Source organism: Ornithorhynchus anatinus, chromosome 10 (assembly GCF_004115215.2).
Source record: "Ornithorhynchus anatinus isolate Pmale09 chromosome 10, mOrnAna1.pri.v4, whole genome shotgun sequence".
Classification (NCBI taxonomy): Eukaryota; Metazoa; Chordata; class Mammalia; order Monotremata; family Ornithorhynchidae; genus Ornithorhynchus; species Ornithorhynchus anatinus.
Genome location: NC_041737.1, coordinates 46,969,782 through 46,985,400, shown reverse-complemented (window position 1 = coordinate 46,985,400; position 15,619 = coordinate 46,969,782). Strand labels below are relative to the sequence as shown.

The following is a 15,619-nucleotide window of genomic DNA, read 5'->3' as shown; positions in this document are numbered from 1 at the left end:
CCCAGGGCTGTGTTCTTTCCAACTGAATGCCTAACCCCACATTTGACACTTCCCCAGCCTTGTACCTTATAAACAGCTCTTCTTCACACCCACAGCCGAGCAGCTGTGTGGGGGTTTCCCACAACTCCTCCGCCTGAGGAAATGTGCGTGCATTTTCAGGCACAGAAATGAGCACCCACCTGCTTTTAAACTTGATTATCTTTTCTATGCCAATGTAGCAAAGCATCTAGTCCTCATTAAGGACCAGCTTAGTGCCAAGTGTGATTTTTTTCCATGTACAACTTCCCCCGTTTTGGTTGAATCCTGAACGGGCAAAAGGATCACACCTGAAATTTAGGAAGGATACTCTCCCAGATGTGAGAAGGAGAAGAGGAAGGCAAGAAACACCTCTCTAGTAATAATAATTGTGTTTTTGGTTAAGCACTTAATATGTGCCAAGCATCATACTAGCCACTGGGGTAGATACAATACAATCAAATCAGATCCAACCCTAACCCACATGGGGTTCACAGTCCAAGGAAGACAGAGGGAAAACAGGCATTTTATCCCCATTTTACAGGCGATGAAACTGAGAAATTAAGTGATTTGTCCAAAGTCACCCAGGAGGCAATGAAATGTCATGACTGGAACTAGAACTTGAGTCTCCTCAACTCCCAACCCCTTGCTCTTTCCATTAGATCTTAGATCCCGCCACCTCCCTAACCTAATACACTCTGTTCTTTCCTAATGTGTGTTTGATTAAAAAAAAAACAACACTGGGGAGTTAGCACATGTCTATCTGGCAGGACGCAATGTGGAGTAGGAAAAAATCGTTGTAAACATGCATGAAGAACTGATCAAAGTGTCTATCCTATAATGCAATTTTTCCTTTCTGTGGTATTCAACAGAAACATCTATAAATTGTATGTAAAGGTATATTTTAAATTATATTTTACAAATGATTTATATTAATGTCTGTCTCCCCCTCTAGAATGTAAACTTGTTGTGGGCAAGGAATGTGCCAACCAACTCTGTCTCTCCCAAACGCTTAGTACAGTGCTCTGCCGACAGTAAGCACTCAGTGACCACCATTGATTGATAGATAATAAGAGAATTCGGTGTATTTCCCGGTCAACTCGGCTTCACTGTATCCATAGAGAGAATGAGTGGAAACCAAGTGGACTGTGTTTTATAATGGTTGCATCTTGTGCTGGCAATTATCAAGAAATGGGTGGTTTATTGGATAGGCCACTGTGGTGGATTTGGACCATTCTTACCGTGTGACAAGAAACAAGAGCACTCAAGAGATGCAAACCCCAAATTATCGTGGGACCAATTCATGTCCACTTGGCCTGGATAGTTTCCTGGCTGCTTCAGCTTTCTCTAATTTTGCTCAGGCTCAATGAATTGGCAGAATCATGTAAAAGGAATGAATCCTAGAGTGTAAGAAGGGCCCTGATGCTTTCTACTGTCCAGAACCAGGCAATATGGCAAGGCCAAGAGATAAGGTTACAGTGGGGCTGGCTTGGTCTCAGAGGTCGACTGTGTGGTCCTGGCCCGCTTTAAGGTTGGTATTTTCTCAGGCGTGCCCATACAGCAACAGATTGTGTTTGCCGATTAAAATGCCAAAATTAAACACCAGAGTCTGAATACTAATTTTTAATGGTATCTGTTAAGCGCTTACTACCTGCCGGGCACTGTACTAAACGCTGGGGTAGATACAAGCTAATCAGGATGGACACAGTCCATGTCGCTCATGGGGCTCACAGTCTTTATCCCCATTTTACAGATGAAGTAACTGAGACCCAGAGAAATGAAGTGACTTGCCCCAGGTCACAGAGCAGACAAGTGGTGGAGCCAGGAATTAGAACCCTGGTCCTTCTCACTCTCAGGCCCGTGGTGAGTCCACTAGGCCATGCTGCTTCTCAATCATTTAATCTTAAATGATTACATCTTAAAACTGGAAAGAATTTAAAGGTTAAATGCCCTCCTGCGTTTTGCCCTTCTGGGGTACCGCAATCAATATCAAAGCCTTGGTTTCAGACCACAGTTAATGCTTCAGCAGCTTCCCAATTCTGTGGACAAGAGGTTTGTATCCTAACAAGAAGCTTTGCACCAAGCTCCCTCTACTGGAGCAGCAATTCCAAGTATGAATAATAATCCCACAGCATCAAAGATGTTATCTAAATGCATAACAAGGACATTGTTTTCAAGTCCTTCTACTACGGGAAGAGTGACCATGAAATAGAAATGAAGCCATAAAAACAAGGGAAAGAAATTTCTTTTTTTCCTCCCAGTAAGCTTCCAGTAAGTGTTGTGTGCTGTGAAGAGAGTTCAGTGAAAATATAAAATGGATGATTCTAATGGCTAATTTAATTCTCCACAACTGTTAACTTTTTCTTAGAGAAATTGTGCAGTTCATCCCCATAAAGCCCTGCTCACCCCAACACAAAGATGTAATTGTATCATTTCTGTTGAGAGGGCAGTACTTTACAGAGTTTGTAGCAAAGGCTTTTGTCTCAGTCTTCCTCCCCCTCCCTCCCGCCTTCGTTGACTGAATTAACCCTTTCGGGACGCTGGTCTCCAACCTTCTACCCCTGCCAATGTATTCTTTAAGGATTGAACTGAAATTAATCTCCATCCCCTTCTCACCCCAAAAGTGTCTTCTCTAAATCCTAGTTGTCCTAGCAACATCATCTTAGCTCTTGAAATGGCACTTTTTGTTTATTTTGGTACTGATGGACAATCAGTTGCCATGAGAACAGAAGTCAGTTTTAAACAAAGCGAACTGTACATCTCATTGGCTTTAGGATTTTAAAAAAGCACCCCAGGATACCTCTGCAGGATTCAGGTGACCTCAAGATGAAATAATGAACAAAAATGAGTAGATGGGTATCAATGCCCCTGGAGATTTACTTGACTTAGCTACAGGAAAGGAAGCTTTGTGTTTTAATTACCATGATGAAATTAAGTGTTAAGTAAAAAAAAATCCAAGCTAATTAGTCCACTGATTTGCCAAATGAACTAGAGATATCACCCTTCAATTTTCCTTATGGAGATGAATTTGGAACTGCTGCACCGAACAGTTTTGTTTTGAGGCACACAGGAAATCAAACTGAGCAAACTCTCCAAGAAACACACAATTACAAACTGACCTGCAGCTTCCCTGCCATCTTGACTCTAGACCCTCATGTTTGGGGCCAGTTCCCAAATCCTACCTACCTTATTGTATTGTGCATTTTGTAAGTGCTTAGTACAGTGCTTGGCGCGCACACACACAGGAAGTGTTCAATAAATACCACTGGTTGATTTAATTCTTCGTGCTGTTACAGGTATTGGGATGTACCATGAACAGATTAGACCATGGTGGTAACACCCATTAAAAAAATTTATAACATGGAGAAGCAGCTTGGTCTAGTGGATAGAGCTGGGGCCTGAGAGAAGGACCTGGGTTCTAATCCTGACTTGTCTGTTATGGGACCTTGGGCAAATCACTTCACTTCTCTGGGCCTCAGTTACCTTTCAGTTGCTAATAAACCTATATAGGCCCTCCAGCTGCTACCCTTCCCCTTGGCTTGCTGTTGTTGCTAGTCCAATAACCCAAAGGAGCCATCAGGAGAGAACTGAAGTGTTAAAAGAACTGGCTCAAGCAGCTTGGATGGTGAAAAATGCTAAAAACTTTCCTTTTGCCCCACCCTTGATTCATCCCCAGATTAGCATCTGACAACATTTTCTGATCCATCATTTGCTCCAAAGTTCAAAGTGTGTGGTTAGCCACATGTAAATTTCACAACTCAAGGGAATCAGAGAGAAGTCCAGCCTGATCAATTCTTACACATTCCACGAGAGTACACATTTTGATGGTTTGTTCTTGGGAGAGCTGATGAGCCCGACCCAGGTACAAGCTAGCTCTGTGAGCAATTCTGCTCATAACAATGGGCTGGGAAAACAGTTCCCAACAATGGACTTTGTGCACTCCAGTTGTGAAGTCCACTCTTTCCTTGAGGAATCAAATGTTCAAGTGATGTCTATTATTAAAGCAAGCATTCCTTCCTTTATGTCAGTATCAGAGAAGCAGCATGGCTCAGTGGAAAGAGCCCGGGCTTTGGAGTCAGAGGTCATGGGTTCGAATCCCAGCTCTGCCACTTGTCAGCTGTGTGACACTGGGCAAGTCACTTAACTTCTCTGTGCCTCAGTTACCTCATCTGTAAAATGGGGGTGAAGACTGTGAGCCCCACGTGGGACAACCTGATTCCCCTGTGTCTACCCCAGCGCTTAGAACAGTGCTCTGCACATAGTAAGTGCTTAACAAATACCAACATTATTATTATTATCACCTCTAGCAGGATTATTATTATTACTAATAATAATAATGTTCCCCACACTGAACTAAGCACTGGGGTAGATATAAGATCACCAGGTCCCATGTGGGGTTCAGAGTCGAAGTAGGAGGAAGAACAGCCATTGAATCCCCATTTTGCAGATGAAGGAACTGAGACACAGAGAAGTTAAGTGAGTTGCCCATGGTTGCACAGCAGGCAAGTGGCTGGGCCAGAATTAGGACCTAGGTGCCTCCCCTTTTTTTAAATGGTATTTGTTAAACCCTTACTAGGTTCCAGGCACTGTACTAAGCAATGGGGTAGATACAAGATAATCACGCTGGTCACAGTTCATGTCCCATATGAACTCTCCCTCTTAATCCCCACTTTACAGATGAGGTAATTTTGTCATTTTTGTCATATCTGTCTACCTCTTTTTTCCTTTTCAGAATTCCCAGTGGCCATTCACAGAATCAACCAATCATATTTATTGAGGGCTTACTATGTGCAGACCACTGTACTAAGCGCTTGGGAGAATACAATGTCAGCAGACACGTTTCCATAGAACTCCAGGGTTCCACTGAACCCAGGTTGAAAAACACATTAGGCGTGGCAGCCCGTAGCACTGAATACAGGCCGGAGAAACACCATGCCACTAAACCACGCTGAGTCTAACGACTTCAATTCTTGCTCTTCAATTCGTACTTACCCTTCCAGTGCTTCCGAACAATCATTATTCCTTAGCCAGCTTAATTTCTTTTCAATTTTCCTCCATACAAAGCCGCCCCTCCGGCCTCAAATGACTTTTCGTCGACTTGTTTGTCTCTCTTCCTTCCACATAATTCGAATCTTGCTGTCGCCTTCGACAGAATGATGCACTGCAGGTGCCATCGTCTCCGAGCCTCTGCATACGGGACCACTAAATTATGGACCCTCAAAAGCAAGCTGTACAGAAAAGGAAAGTATTCTCGGGGTTTGTCTTATAAACATAAACATACATTTTAGCACTTAGCAGGGGAGTTGAATTATTATTATCATTAGCTGCAGTTAGCAATCTCACACACAATAATCCCCTTACTTGTATCTGAGTGGTTGCCTAAAAGGTGAGAAAAGGCATTCCCTGATCTCATAAACTGCAAAGATAAAAAAGCTACAAATGAACAGCTTTCAGATCCCTATAATCATATGCTCACTAGTCTATTTAGAGCAGCAGAAATACAGAAATATCCTATTAAGAATTGGGCTGGCAATCTGCCAGGGATTTAAGAATAAATTAATTTGTGTAACTGGTCAGTCCATAATAGTCATCTCAAATATGGGCGTGTAGTTCATGGGGTCCTCAAAGCACCTACATGCTAAACTACATCTTCACATAAACAATTCCAAGGAAGGCAGAGGGAAAGACAAATCATGTCACAACTTCTCAGGGCTAGGTTTGTGCCAGGGGTCAGCTCTAAGACAGGTGGACAGAGGCCCTGGACCTCAAAGACCATCCCAAACTATCCTCTCCATAATTACTAGAAGATACTATTAATAATAATAATGATTATGGTGTTTGTTATGCCATTACTGTGTGCCAGGTACTGTCCTAAGCGCTGGGATGGATACAAACAAGTTGGGTTGGACACAGTCCCTGACCCACATGGGGCTTACAGTCTCAATCCCTGATTGAGTTACAGATGAGGTAACTGAGGCCCAGAGAAATGAAGTGACTGAGGCCCAAGGTTACAGAGCAGACAACTTTACTGATTCTGCTTTATTCCAGTTGAGAGGACACAGTGCCCGGTCTGGGACTGTAACCCTTTGATCCCTGAAATAGAGGGGATCAGCATGACCTAGTGGATAAAGTACGGATCTGGGAGTCAGAGGACCTGGGTTCTACTCACAGCTCTGCCAACAGCTTGCTTTGTGACCTTTGGCAAGTCACTTAACTTCTCTGTGCCTCAATTACCTCATCTGTAAAATAGGGATTAAATCCTCCCCGCAAATTAGACCAAGCCCCATGTGGGACAGGGATTGTGCCTAACCTGATCAATCCACATCTACCTCAGCCCTTAGAACAGTACTTGATACATAGTAAGTGCTTAAATAACATTAAAAAAAGAGAAGAGTTTCTACTTCTTAAATACTCTCCCTCCTCCCACTATTAAACATCCAGTTCCTCTCCTGCTATTAAATGTTCCAACTTCTTTATTCAGTAGTAAAAGAACTAGTGTAAGGCACTGGCTTTCAAAGAGCAAGATTTAATTCTGACACAGAATGAGGCTTACAGTCAGAGTACTCTGAATTCTCTCTCACAGTATTAGAATTGCTTAAAGACAGCTTTACCTCACATACCTGGAAGAAAAAAAATCTGTGGTCAAGACTAACTTTACATAGGTGCTGGCTGTTAAATGAATATGTCTTTCTCCCGAACTACAGTACTAGTGCTCTTTGCATATCTCTTACATTGGACTTTATGGGATTTTTAGTAGATGTATTTCATGGTTTCACTCTCCCGATACAGCCTCCAACCAACACTAGCTATTACTCATTCTAGAGATCTGTCAATGGTGTATCTCAGCTTTTCTTCTTTCCTTTCGTCCCTTTGGTAAAACCAGACCAGCGGAAACCACGCAACACGAGGCAGTCAGCAGCATTGTGGGCGATGTAATACACGTTCAGCATGGCAGCTGGGCTGAGGATGTCCACTTCAGGCTTTTTCTGTTTCTTCCCATTAACGGACTTGCCCCGAGCTTTTGACTTTTTGCCTTTACCTGGCTGCAAAATCATGGAAAAAAAAAGTATGGGCATGTTCTTAAAACTCTTCATAGCGTTTTCAACACTGCTACAGAATTTGGGGGAAAAAATACAGGGGAAAAATAATAACCCTGTATGTCAGAAATTCATATCCATAAGGACAAGAGAACCTTCATTTATCAGAAATGGAAAAAATCCAATAGATTTTCCCGTAGCCATTGCTTCTCTTCATGCTCCAATAAAAATAATAGTAATAATTATATTTGTTAAGCGCTTACTAAGTGCCAGGCACTGTACTAAGCGCTGAGGTAGAGCAGCGTGGCTCAGTGGAAAGAGCACGGGCTTTGGAGTCAGGGCTCATGAGTTCGAATCCCAGCTCTGCCACTTGTCAGCTGTGTGACTGTGGGCAAGTCACTTCACTTCTCTGGGCCTCAGTTCCCTCATCTGTAAAATGGGGATGAAGACTGTGAGCCCCACGTGGGACATCCTGATTCCCCTGTGTCTACCCCAGAGCTTAGAACAGTGCTCGGCACATAGTAAGCGCTTAACAAATACCAACATTATTATTATTATTACAAGCAAATGGGGTTGGACACAGTCTCAATCCCCATTTTATAAATGAGGTAACTGAGGCACAGAGAAGTGAAGTGACTTGCCCAAGGTCACAGGGCGGAGGAGTGGCAGAGCCTCGTTAGAACCCACGCTGAATGTCTATCCCTGTATCCTAGCTGCGCTGGTTTCAGCCACTCTGCACAATGTTCTTTCAAGAAGCAGGAATGTTCCTTCCTCCCAGTGTGCTCCATGTTATGGGTCCTGTTTGTTTTTTGTGGAGGTTTTTTTTTATGATATTTATTAAGCACTTACTATGTTTACTTTGTGCCAGGGACTGTATTAAGCGCTGGAGTAGATACAAGCTAATCAGGTTGGATACAGTCCATGTTCTAGATGGGGCTCACAGTTTTAATTGCCGTTTAACAGGGAAGTAAGGCTGCCACTTCTCTGCTTTGTGACCTTGGGTAAGTCACTTCACTTCTCTGTACATCACTTACTTCATCTGTAAAATGGAGATTAAGACTGTGAGCCCCATGTGGTACACCGACTGTATCCAACCTGATTAGCTCGTATCTACCCAGTGTGGCTCAGTGGAAAGAGCATGGGCTTGGGAGTCAGAGGTCATGGGTTCGAATCCCATTTCTGCCACTTGTCAGCTGTGTGACTGTGGGCAAGTCACTTAACTTTTCTATGCCTCAGTTACTTTATACGTAAAATGGGGATTAAGACTGTGAGCCTCATGTGGGACAACCTGATTACCCTGTATCTACCCCAGCAATTAGAACAGTGCTCTGCACATAGTAAACACTTAACAAATACCAACATTATTATTACCCGAGAGCTCAGAATACCTGGCACATAGTAAGCACCAAATACCATGGAAAAAAACCCACCCACCAGATGAGATAACTGAGGCACTGAGAAATAAAGTGACTTGCCCAAATTCACGCAGTAGGGAAGTGGCAGAGCTGGAATTAGAATCCAGGTCTTTCTGACTCCTAGACCTGTGCTCTATCTATTAGGCCATGCCGCTTCTCTTATCTCCAGGGTCAATGTAGAGACCAATTCTTTGTCTTGTATTTTACCATCTTAAGGCTTAGAACAGGCTCTGCATATAACATATAGATAAATACTGATGACGACTAAACTTACAAGACTGTAAGCTTGTTGTGGACAGGGAACACGAGTACCAACTGCTATACTGTACTTTTCCAAGCGCTCAGTAAAGGGCTCTGCATACATTAAGTGGTTTATAAGTACATTTGATTGATTGATGATGGCCAGAGGGATCTAGATGGTTGGTGGTGGGTGAATTAGGACTGAGAAGAGAGGGGGGAAAAAACAATCAAGATGTGATAACCTTCAGCAAAAATTAACTTTTAAATGAAAATAGCCCGGAAATAGCACCAGGAACCCAGTTCATGGGGCATATGCAAATTAATATGGAAATCTAATGCTGGCTCCGCCACTTGACCTTGGCCAAGTCACAACTTCTTTCTGCCTCAGTAAAAGGGGGATTAAGACTGTGAGCCCCATGTAAGTGCTTAACAAATACCATTAAAAAAAGGTCATAGTCCTAGAAAGGGCTGTAGGGAAAATGGCAGGGGAGGCCACTGTTTAGAAATCTACTCCTATTCACATATTTAGCAATTTCCAACTTGAAATGAGAAATCAAATTCAACACAAGGCTGTCTATAGATTCTGAGCAAGAAATCCCTTGGGCTGATAAACTCAGCACTACCATGATGGCTGGGAAACCTAAAGTTATTTCCAATTTCTAAATGGAGTTAAACATTGCTCCTCTGGAGTCCCTTTAAAAATGATAACAAAAGATATGCATTTCTTACCATTTCTTTTCATGAAAGTGTGCTTTTCATTTTATAAAAGATAAGTGAAATACGGCTCTTGCAAAATGCTCCTAACTCTCCAGAACAAAAATTAATTTTGACAAAACCATAAATATTAGGAACTGTTTAGAGGCATTTTAGTTTTAGATAGTGGTGAAAAGTAAATACAAGTTAAGGCAGTATAAAACTTGGAAAGGGAAGGGGTGTTTCGAGCCAATTAGTCAATGGTAATTAGTGAATGCATGGCTTTGCACTAAGGGGGTGGGAAAGTACAATTAGGAACTGTAGGAAGCATTTTAGTTTTAGATATTGGTGTAAAGAAGTTCATATTAATGCAGTATAAAACTTAAAAAGGGAAGGGGTGTTTCCAATAATTTGATCAGTGGGAATTACTAAATGCAAGGGGCTGTGTTAAGGGATAGGGAGAGTACAACAGAAATAGAGAAGCAGTGTAGCCTAGTGGATGCTTCCTCTGAAAACGGGATTAAGAGTTAAGAGTGTGAGCCCCATGTGGGCCATGGACTCTGTCCAACCTAATTAGCCCATTTACCCAGCACTTAGTACAGTGTCTGGCACACAGTTAGCACTTAACAAATACCGTAATAAAAACAAAACAAAACAGATTGCATGCAACAGTACCCTGGAGCAGGCGGGGGGGGGGGGGGGGGGGTAACAGAAGGGTTACTGGAAAAAATTACTGGTCTCTTAGATTTAAAAATTTTGGATTCTCACTATTCTTATCACTTGCCTCAAACCTGTCTCCCTGTTTGTTCTGCTTCTGTCTTTTTTAATGTCTGTCTTCCCATCTAGATTGGAAGCTCCTTGTGGGTGGAGTACATGCCTACCAACTCTGTTGTTCTCTCCCAAATGCTTAGTAAAGTGCTCTGCACACAGTAAGTGCTCAATAAAAACAATTGATTGATTGAACTGTAATAAATATCAAGTGTGGGGAATAATGAGGTTCATCATTCTGGGCTTGTGCTGTGATTTATCTCCAGCACTGCCTCATAACCTAAAAGGCATTGGTTTTAAAGGTCCCATAGTCTCATTTGCTAAAACAGATACTTTCACATTTTCAGTATTTATAGAAGGCTGAAAAGTAGTAAGGAAAAAGTTTGGGAAAGCTGGCCTCTGAGAGTGAGGAAGACATATGACTGAAAACCCAAGGCAAATCCATCTTTGGTTAAAAAAAAAATAGTCTTAGAGAATCTGAAATGCAATAAATAATGCACAAGGGACTTAGAATTTTATAATTCAAACAAAATAAGTACATGTATTACCATGGTAAATTCTCTCGTTCACTTGAACTGGTGGGAGAAGCATTCATTCCCCTGAATTCCTGAAAGAAAGGTAATAATTTTGTTATAGCACAGATTTAGCAAATGACGAGCTGTTTCTCCACCACTTGGAAATAACAAGAATGTTGTAATGCCCAGAAAAATGAACAAACACGTGGCAGCTCAAGTGGCCAAGGCATTCAGTGGCACACCCTGAACCTGGGAGAGTCACACATAATAAGTCCTCAATAAATATGATTGATTGATTCCAGGGAAAGTTATCACACCTACTTTGTCCTTGTTAACACAGTTTTGCTCTTATTAATACTCTTTTGCCCTACACTGTAAACTCGTTATGGGCAGAGAATATGCTAATTCTGTTGTGTTATACCCTCCCAAGAGCTTAGTACAGTGCTCTGCACATAATAAGCGCTCAGTAAATACAATTGATTGGCTGTTAACACCCTTGAACGTGTGACTGATTTGTGAATGACTGGGGGAGGAAAGGCCAGGTAGTGCTGCAAAATAATAATAATGATGGTATTTGTTAAGGGTTTACTGTGTGCCAAGCACAGTTCTAAGCACTGGGGTAGGTACAAGATAATCAGGGTGGACACAGTCCCCGTCCCGGTCTTAATTCCCATTTTACAGACGAGGGAACTGAGGGACAGGGAAGTGAAGTGCCCAAGGTCACACAGCAGGTAAGTGGCAAAGCCGGATTAGAAGCAGTGTGGTTCAGTGGCAAAAATATGGGTTTGGGAGTTAGAGGTCGTGAGTTCTAATGGTGGCTCTGCCACTTGTCTGCTGTGTGACCTTGGGCAAGTAATTATTCATTCGTATTTATTGGGTGCTTACTGTGTGCAGAGCAGCCTACTAAGCACTTGGAAAGTACAATAGAGCCATAGAGAAGCATCGTGGCTCAGTGGAAAGAGCTCGGGCTTGGGAGTCAGAGGTCATGGGTTCAAATCCTGACTCTGCCACTTGTCAGCTGTGTGACGGTGGGCAAGTCACTTCACTTCTCTGTGCCTCGGTTACCTCATCTGTAAAATGGGGATAAAGACTGTGTGCCCCACATGGGACAACCTGATCACCTTGTATCTAACCAAATTCAGAACAGAGCTCTGCACATAGTAAGCACTTAACAAATACCAATATTATTATTATTATTCTCTGGGCCCCAGTTAGCTCCTCTGTAAAATGGGGATACTGTTCTAAGTGCTGGGGGGATACAAAGTGATCAGGTTGTCCCATGTGGGGCTCACAGTCTTGATCCCCATTTTACAGATGAGATAACTGAGGCACAGAGAAGTTAAGTGACTTGCCTAAAGCCACACAGCTGGTGACAGATTGGGATTGGAACCCATGACCTTTGATTTCCAAGCCCAGGCTCTTTCCACTGAGCCACGCTGCTTCTCCATGAAGACTGTGTGCCCTACGTGGCACAACCTGATCACCTTGTATCTACCCCAACTCAGAACAGTGCTCTGCACATAGTAAGCGCTTAACAAATCCCCACATTATTATTATTCTCTGGGCCCCAGTTAGCTCCTCTGTAAAATGGGGATGAAGCCTGCGTGCCCCATGTGGGACAACCTGATCACCTTGTATCTACCCCAATTCAGAACGGTGCTTGGCACATGGTAAGCGCCTTGCAAGTGCCATCATCATCATCATCATTATTATTATTGTTATTATCGTTATACAGGTCCAACAGCAGCACAACGCCGGCCCGAGGGGTCTCCAGCAGGCCCCGCCGCTTGACATAACCCCGCCAACCACTTCCGGTCTGTCCTGCTCAGGGGCCATGCGGGGGAGGGGCGGGGGCGAAAGGCCCCCCGCGCCTTCGAGGAGGGCGGGAAAGGCGGTTGGGCCCGAGGAGGGTCCCGCCTCACCGTCGGTCCCTCAATCCGGGGCGGGGCGGGGCGGGGCGGCTCCCCCAGGGCGGTAGCGGTGGCGGTGGCGGCGGCTCCCTCAGAGGCAGCGGCCGCGGCGGCTCAGGCCGGGCGGGAGGCCGCGGCCCCAGCCCGCGCCCGGCGATTGGACGGCTCCGCCGTCACTCAGGCGCGCCCGTTGGGGGGCGGGGCCTGCGCCCCTTCGACTCCGTTGCCGAGGCGGAGGCGGTTAGCAGCCCCGCCCCCCTCCCCTGTGGCCGCTCTGCCTCATGGGGGATCGGGAACATTCGGCTCCCCGCCCGAAGCCCTTCCGGGGATTTGGCGGGAGAGCCGTGCTCAACCCCTGCGCATGCGCAGTGGGGAGGGCCCGCCCCCTCCCCCCCTCCCCCCCCCCCGCCAGCTCCGTCGGGAAAAAGGCGGGAAGCGCCCCCTCAGGCCCCAAGCCGCCCTTCGGAAACGATTAGTCATCCTCACCGTAGTACTTGTTAAGTGCCCCAGCACTGTACTAAGCGCCGGGGTAGATACAAAATCAAGTACCACATTAGGTCTAAATAGGGGGACCCACGGCTTTGGAATCCCCATTTTACTGATGAGGGAATTGAGGTGCAAGGGAGTCATTTGCCCAAGGTCACACAGCAGACACGTGGTGGAACCGGAATAATAATGCTATTTAAGTGCTTACTATGTGAAGAGCACTGTTCTAATTCATTCATTCATTCAATAGTGTTTATTGAGCGCTTACTATGTGCAGAGCACTGGACTAAGCGCTTGGAATGAACAAGTCGGCAACAGATAGAGACAGTCCCTGCCATTTGATGGGCTTACAGTCTAATCGGGGGAGATGGACAGACAAGAACAATGGCAATAAATAGAGTCAAGGGGAAGAACATCTCCTAAAAACAATGGCAACTAAATAGAATAGAATCTAAGCGCTGGGGTAGTTACACTGTCATCAGGTTGTCCCACGTGAGGCTCACAGTCTTCATCCCCATTTTCCAGATGAGGGAACTGAGGCCCAGAGAAGTGAAGTGACTTGCCCACAGTCACACAGCTTACAAGTGTGGCAGAGTGGGGATTCGAACCCATGACCTCTGACTCCCGTGCCCAGGCTCTTTCCACTGAGCCTCGCTGCTTCTCTATCACATTAGGTCTATGTAGGGGTGTGCAACAGCTTTTGGAGCCCTATTTTGCTGATGAGGGAAGCTGAGGCACGGGGAAGTGATTTGCCCAAGATCACACAGCAGACATGTGGTGGAACCATAATAATAATAATAATGTTGGTATTTGTTAAGCACTTACTATATGAAGAGCACTGTTCTAAGTGCTGGGGTAGATACAGGTCAACAGGTTGTCCCACGTGAGGCTCACAGTCTTCATCCCCATTTTCCAGATGAGGGCATTGGGGCACAGAGAAGTGAAGTGACTTGCCCACAGTCACACAGCTGACAAGTGGCAGAGCAGGGATTCGAACCCATGGCCTCTGACTCCCAAGCCCAGGCTCTTTCCACTGAGCCACGCTGAATTAGAACCCAGACTCGAGGGCCCGAGCACTTTTAATAATCTTAATAATGTTGGTATTTGTTAAGTGCTTACTATGTGCCGAGCACAGTTCTAAGCGCTGGGGTAGACACAGGGGAATCAGGATGTCCCACGTGGGGCTCACAGTCTTAATCCCCATTTTACAGATGAGGTAACTGAGGCACAGAGAAGTTAAGTGACTTGCCCACGGTCACACAGCTTCACTAGGCCACACTTAGACGGTAAAGGAGTAGGACTGAAATGTAGATCTTAATTGCAAAATCATAATTTCACTCAGTAAACCAATCAAGAATTACTGCAGTAGAAAAGATTAATGGCCTATTGTTTTCATTTTTAGCTAAATGCATCGAAGGCACAAACACTGCAACCAAATCAACAGAGAAAGCTCTTGAAACTGACCAAGAAAATCTCCATGCCATGTGCATGGGGCTGAGTCATTTTGGTCTTAAACAGAATGACAAGGGTGCCCCATTATCTGTGTAAGTCGGGGGAAGTAGCCACTTTTTCAGTCCTGGGCTGTCCAATTGAGCTGTGGCAACATGCCCGTGAGGAAAGTGGAAGACACTGACATCGACATGGACTGAGGCTCCTCAAATCCCCAACTTGGCCTTTCCAATCAGCTCAACAGGGTTCTTGAAATGCCATTTGCTCCTCTTCCCATATTTTTGGGTTGGTCCCAGTTTATAGAACAACTTCTCCTGTTTGTCTTCCCTTTTGCCCCATCATTTAAAACCCTGTTCTCCTTTGCTTGGGCCACAACTATAATGGGAAGAATTTTCAAAATAGTATATGTATTTCAACAAAAATATATGCAACTCCCACCAGTCATTCCTTCCAGAGGGAAGAGAAAGGAGGCAAAAAATGAACTAGCTAACCTTGCAACTTGAAAGTGAGACCGAAAAAAAGTTTTAGTGATAAAAGAGAGGGGTGGGGAAGGAGAATTGAAATTAATGACTAAAACTAGGTTTTGGGTTTGTCTGTGCATTAACCAATCTACCTGTAGCTCAAATTATGATGGGAAAATAAAAAAATGTATTTGAACAGATCAAATGTTTGTTTCCATTGCAATCACTAATTTTGCTGAAACACATTTCCAAAATAGAAATATTTCTTTCATTTCGAAAAGGTGTGAAATATTAATGTTTTGAGTGAAGACGAAGAGCCAAACATTCTTCCAAGTGTTTGAATCTGCCAGATGTTTCTTCAGTATGAATAGTTCATGATTTGCAAAATTCGCTTTTGGCCAGGAATCCTCATTGGCTACCAGTGGCTTCTTGATGGGAATACCTGTAGAAACGTTTGGACCACCCACTGGTACTGATCAACAAAACATGCTCACATACATACTTTTCAAAAAAGCACACTATTTTACGGTGCTTTATTTGCCAACGTAAGGCCGATCTTAATGTTTTCTCTTTGCTCTTCAGGAGTTGTATAATTTGACCTGAAAGATCTCTTTTGCTGTCACCCATGAA

At 44.2% G+C, this 15,619-nt stretch overlaps 2 protein-coding genes across 2 annotated transcripts in view; both read right to left on the bottom strand.

The window, feature by feature from the left end:
• Positions 1-5,863, bottom strand: part of NRF1 (nuclear respiratory factor 1) — a 136,482-nt gene extending 130,619 nt beyond the window's left edge. The window contains exon 1 of the mRNA XM_029073292.2: positions 5,008-5,863. The gene's annotated coding sequence lies outside the window, so the exon portion shown is untranslated. The remainder of the gene's footprint in view (positions 1-5,007) is intronic.
• A 658-nt stretch (positions 5,864-6,521) lies between these two features.
• On the bottom strand, positions 6,522-12,653 carry SMKR1 (small lysine rich protein 1). Its single transcript, XM_029073577.2, has 3 exons — positions 12,606-12,653; positions 10,717-10,775; positions 6,522-7,058 (listed from the first exon to the last, which is right to left on the bottom strand). Exons 2-3 carry the CDS (start codon positions 10,717-10,719, stop codon positions 6,858-6,860), a joined length of 204 nt encoding a protein of 67 aa, XP_028929410.1. The 5' UTR covers positions 10,720-10,775; positions 12,606-12,653; the 3' UTR covers positions 6,522-6,857.
• Positions 12,654-15,619: the final 2,966 nt, after the last annotated feature.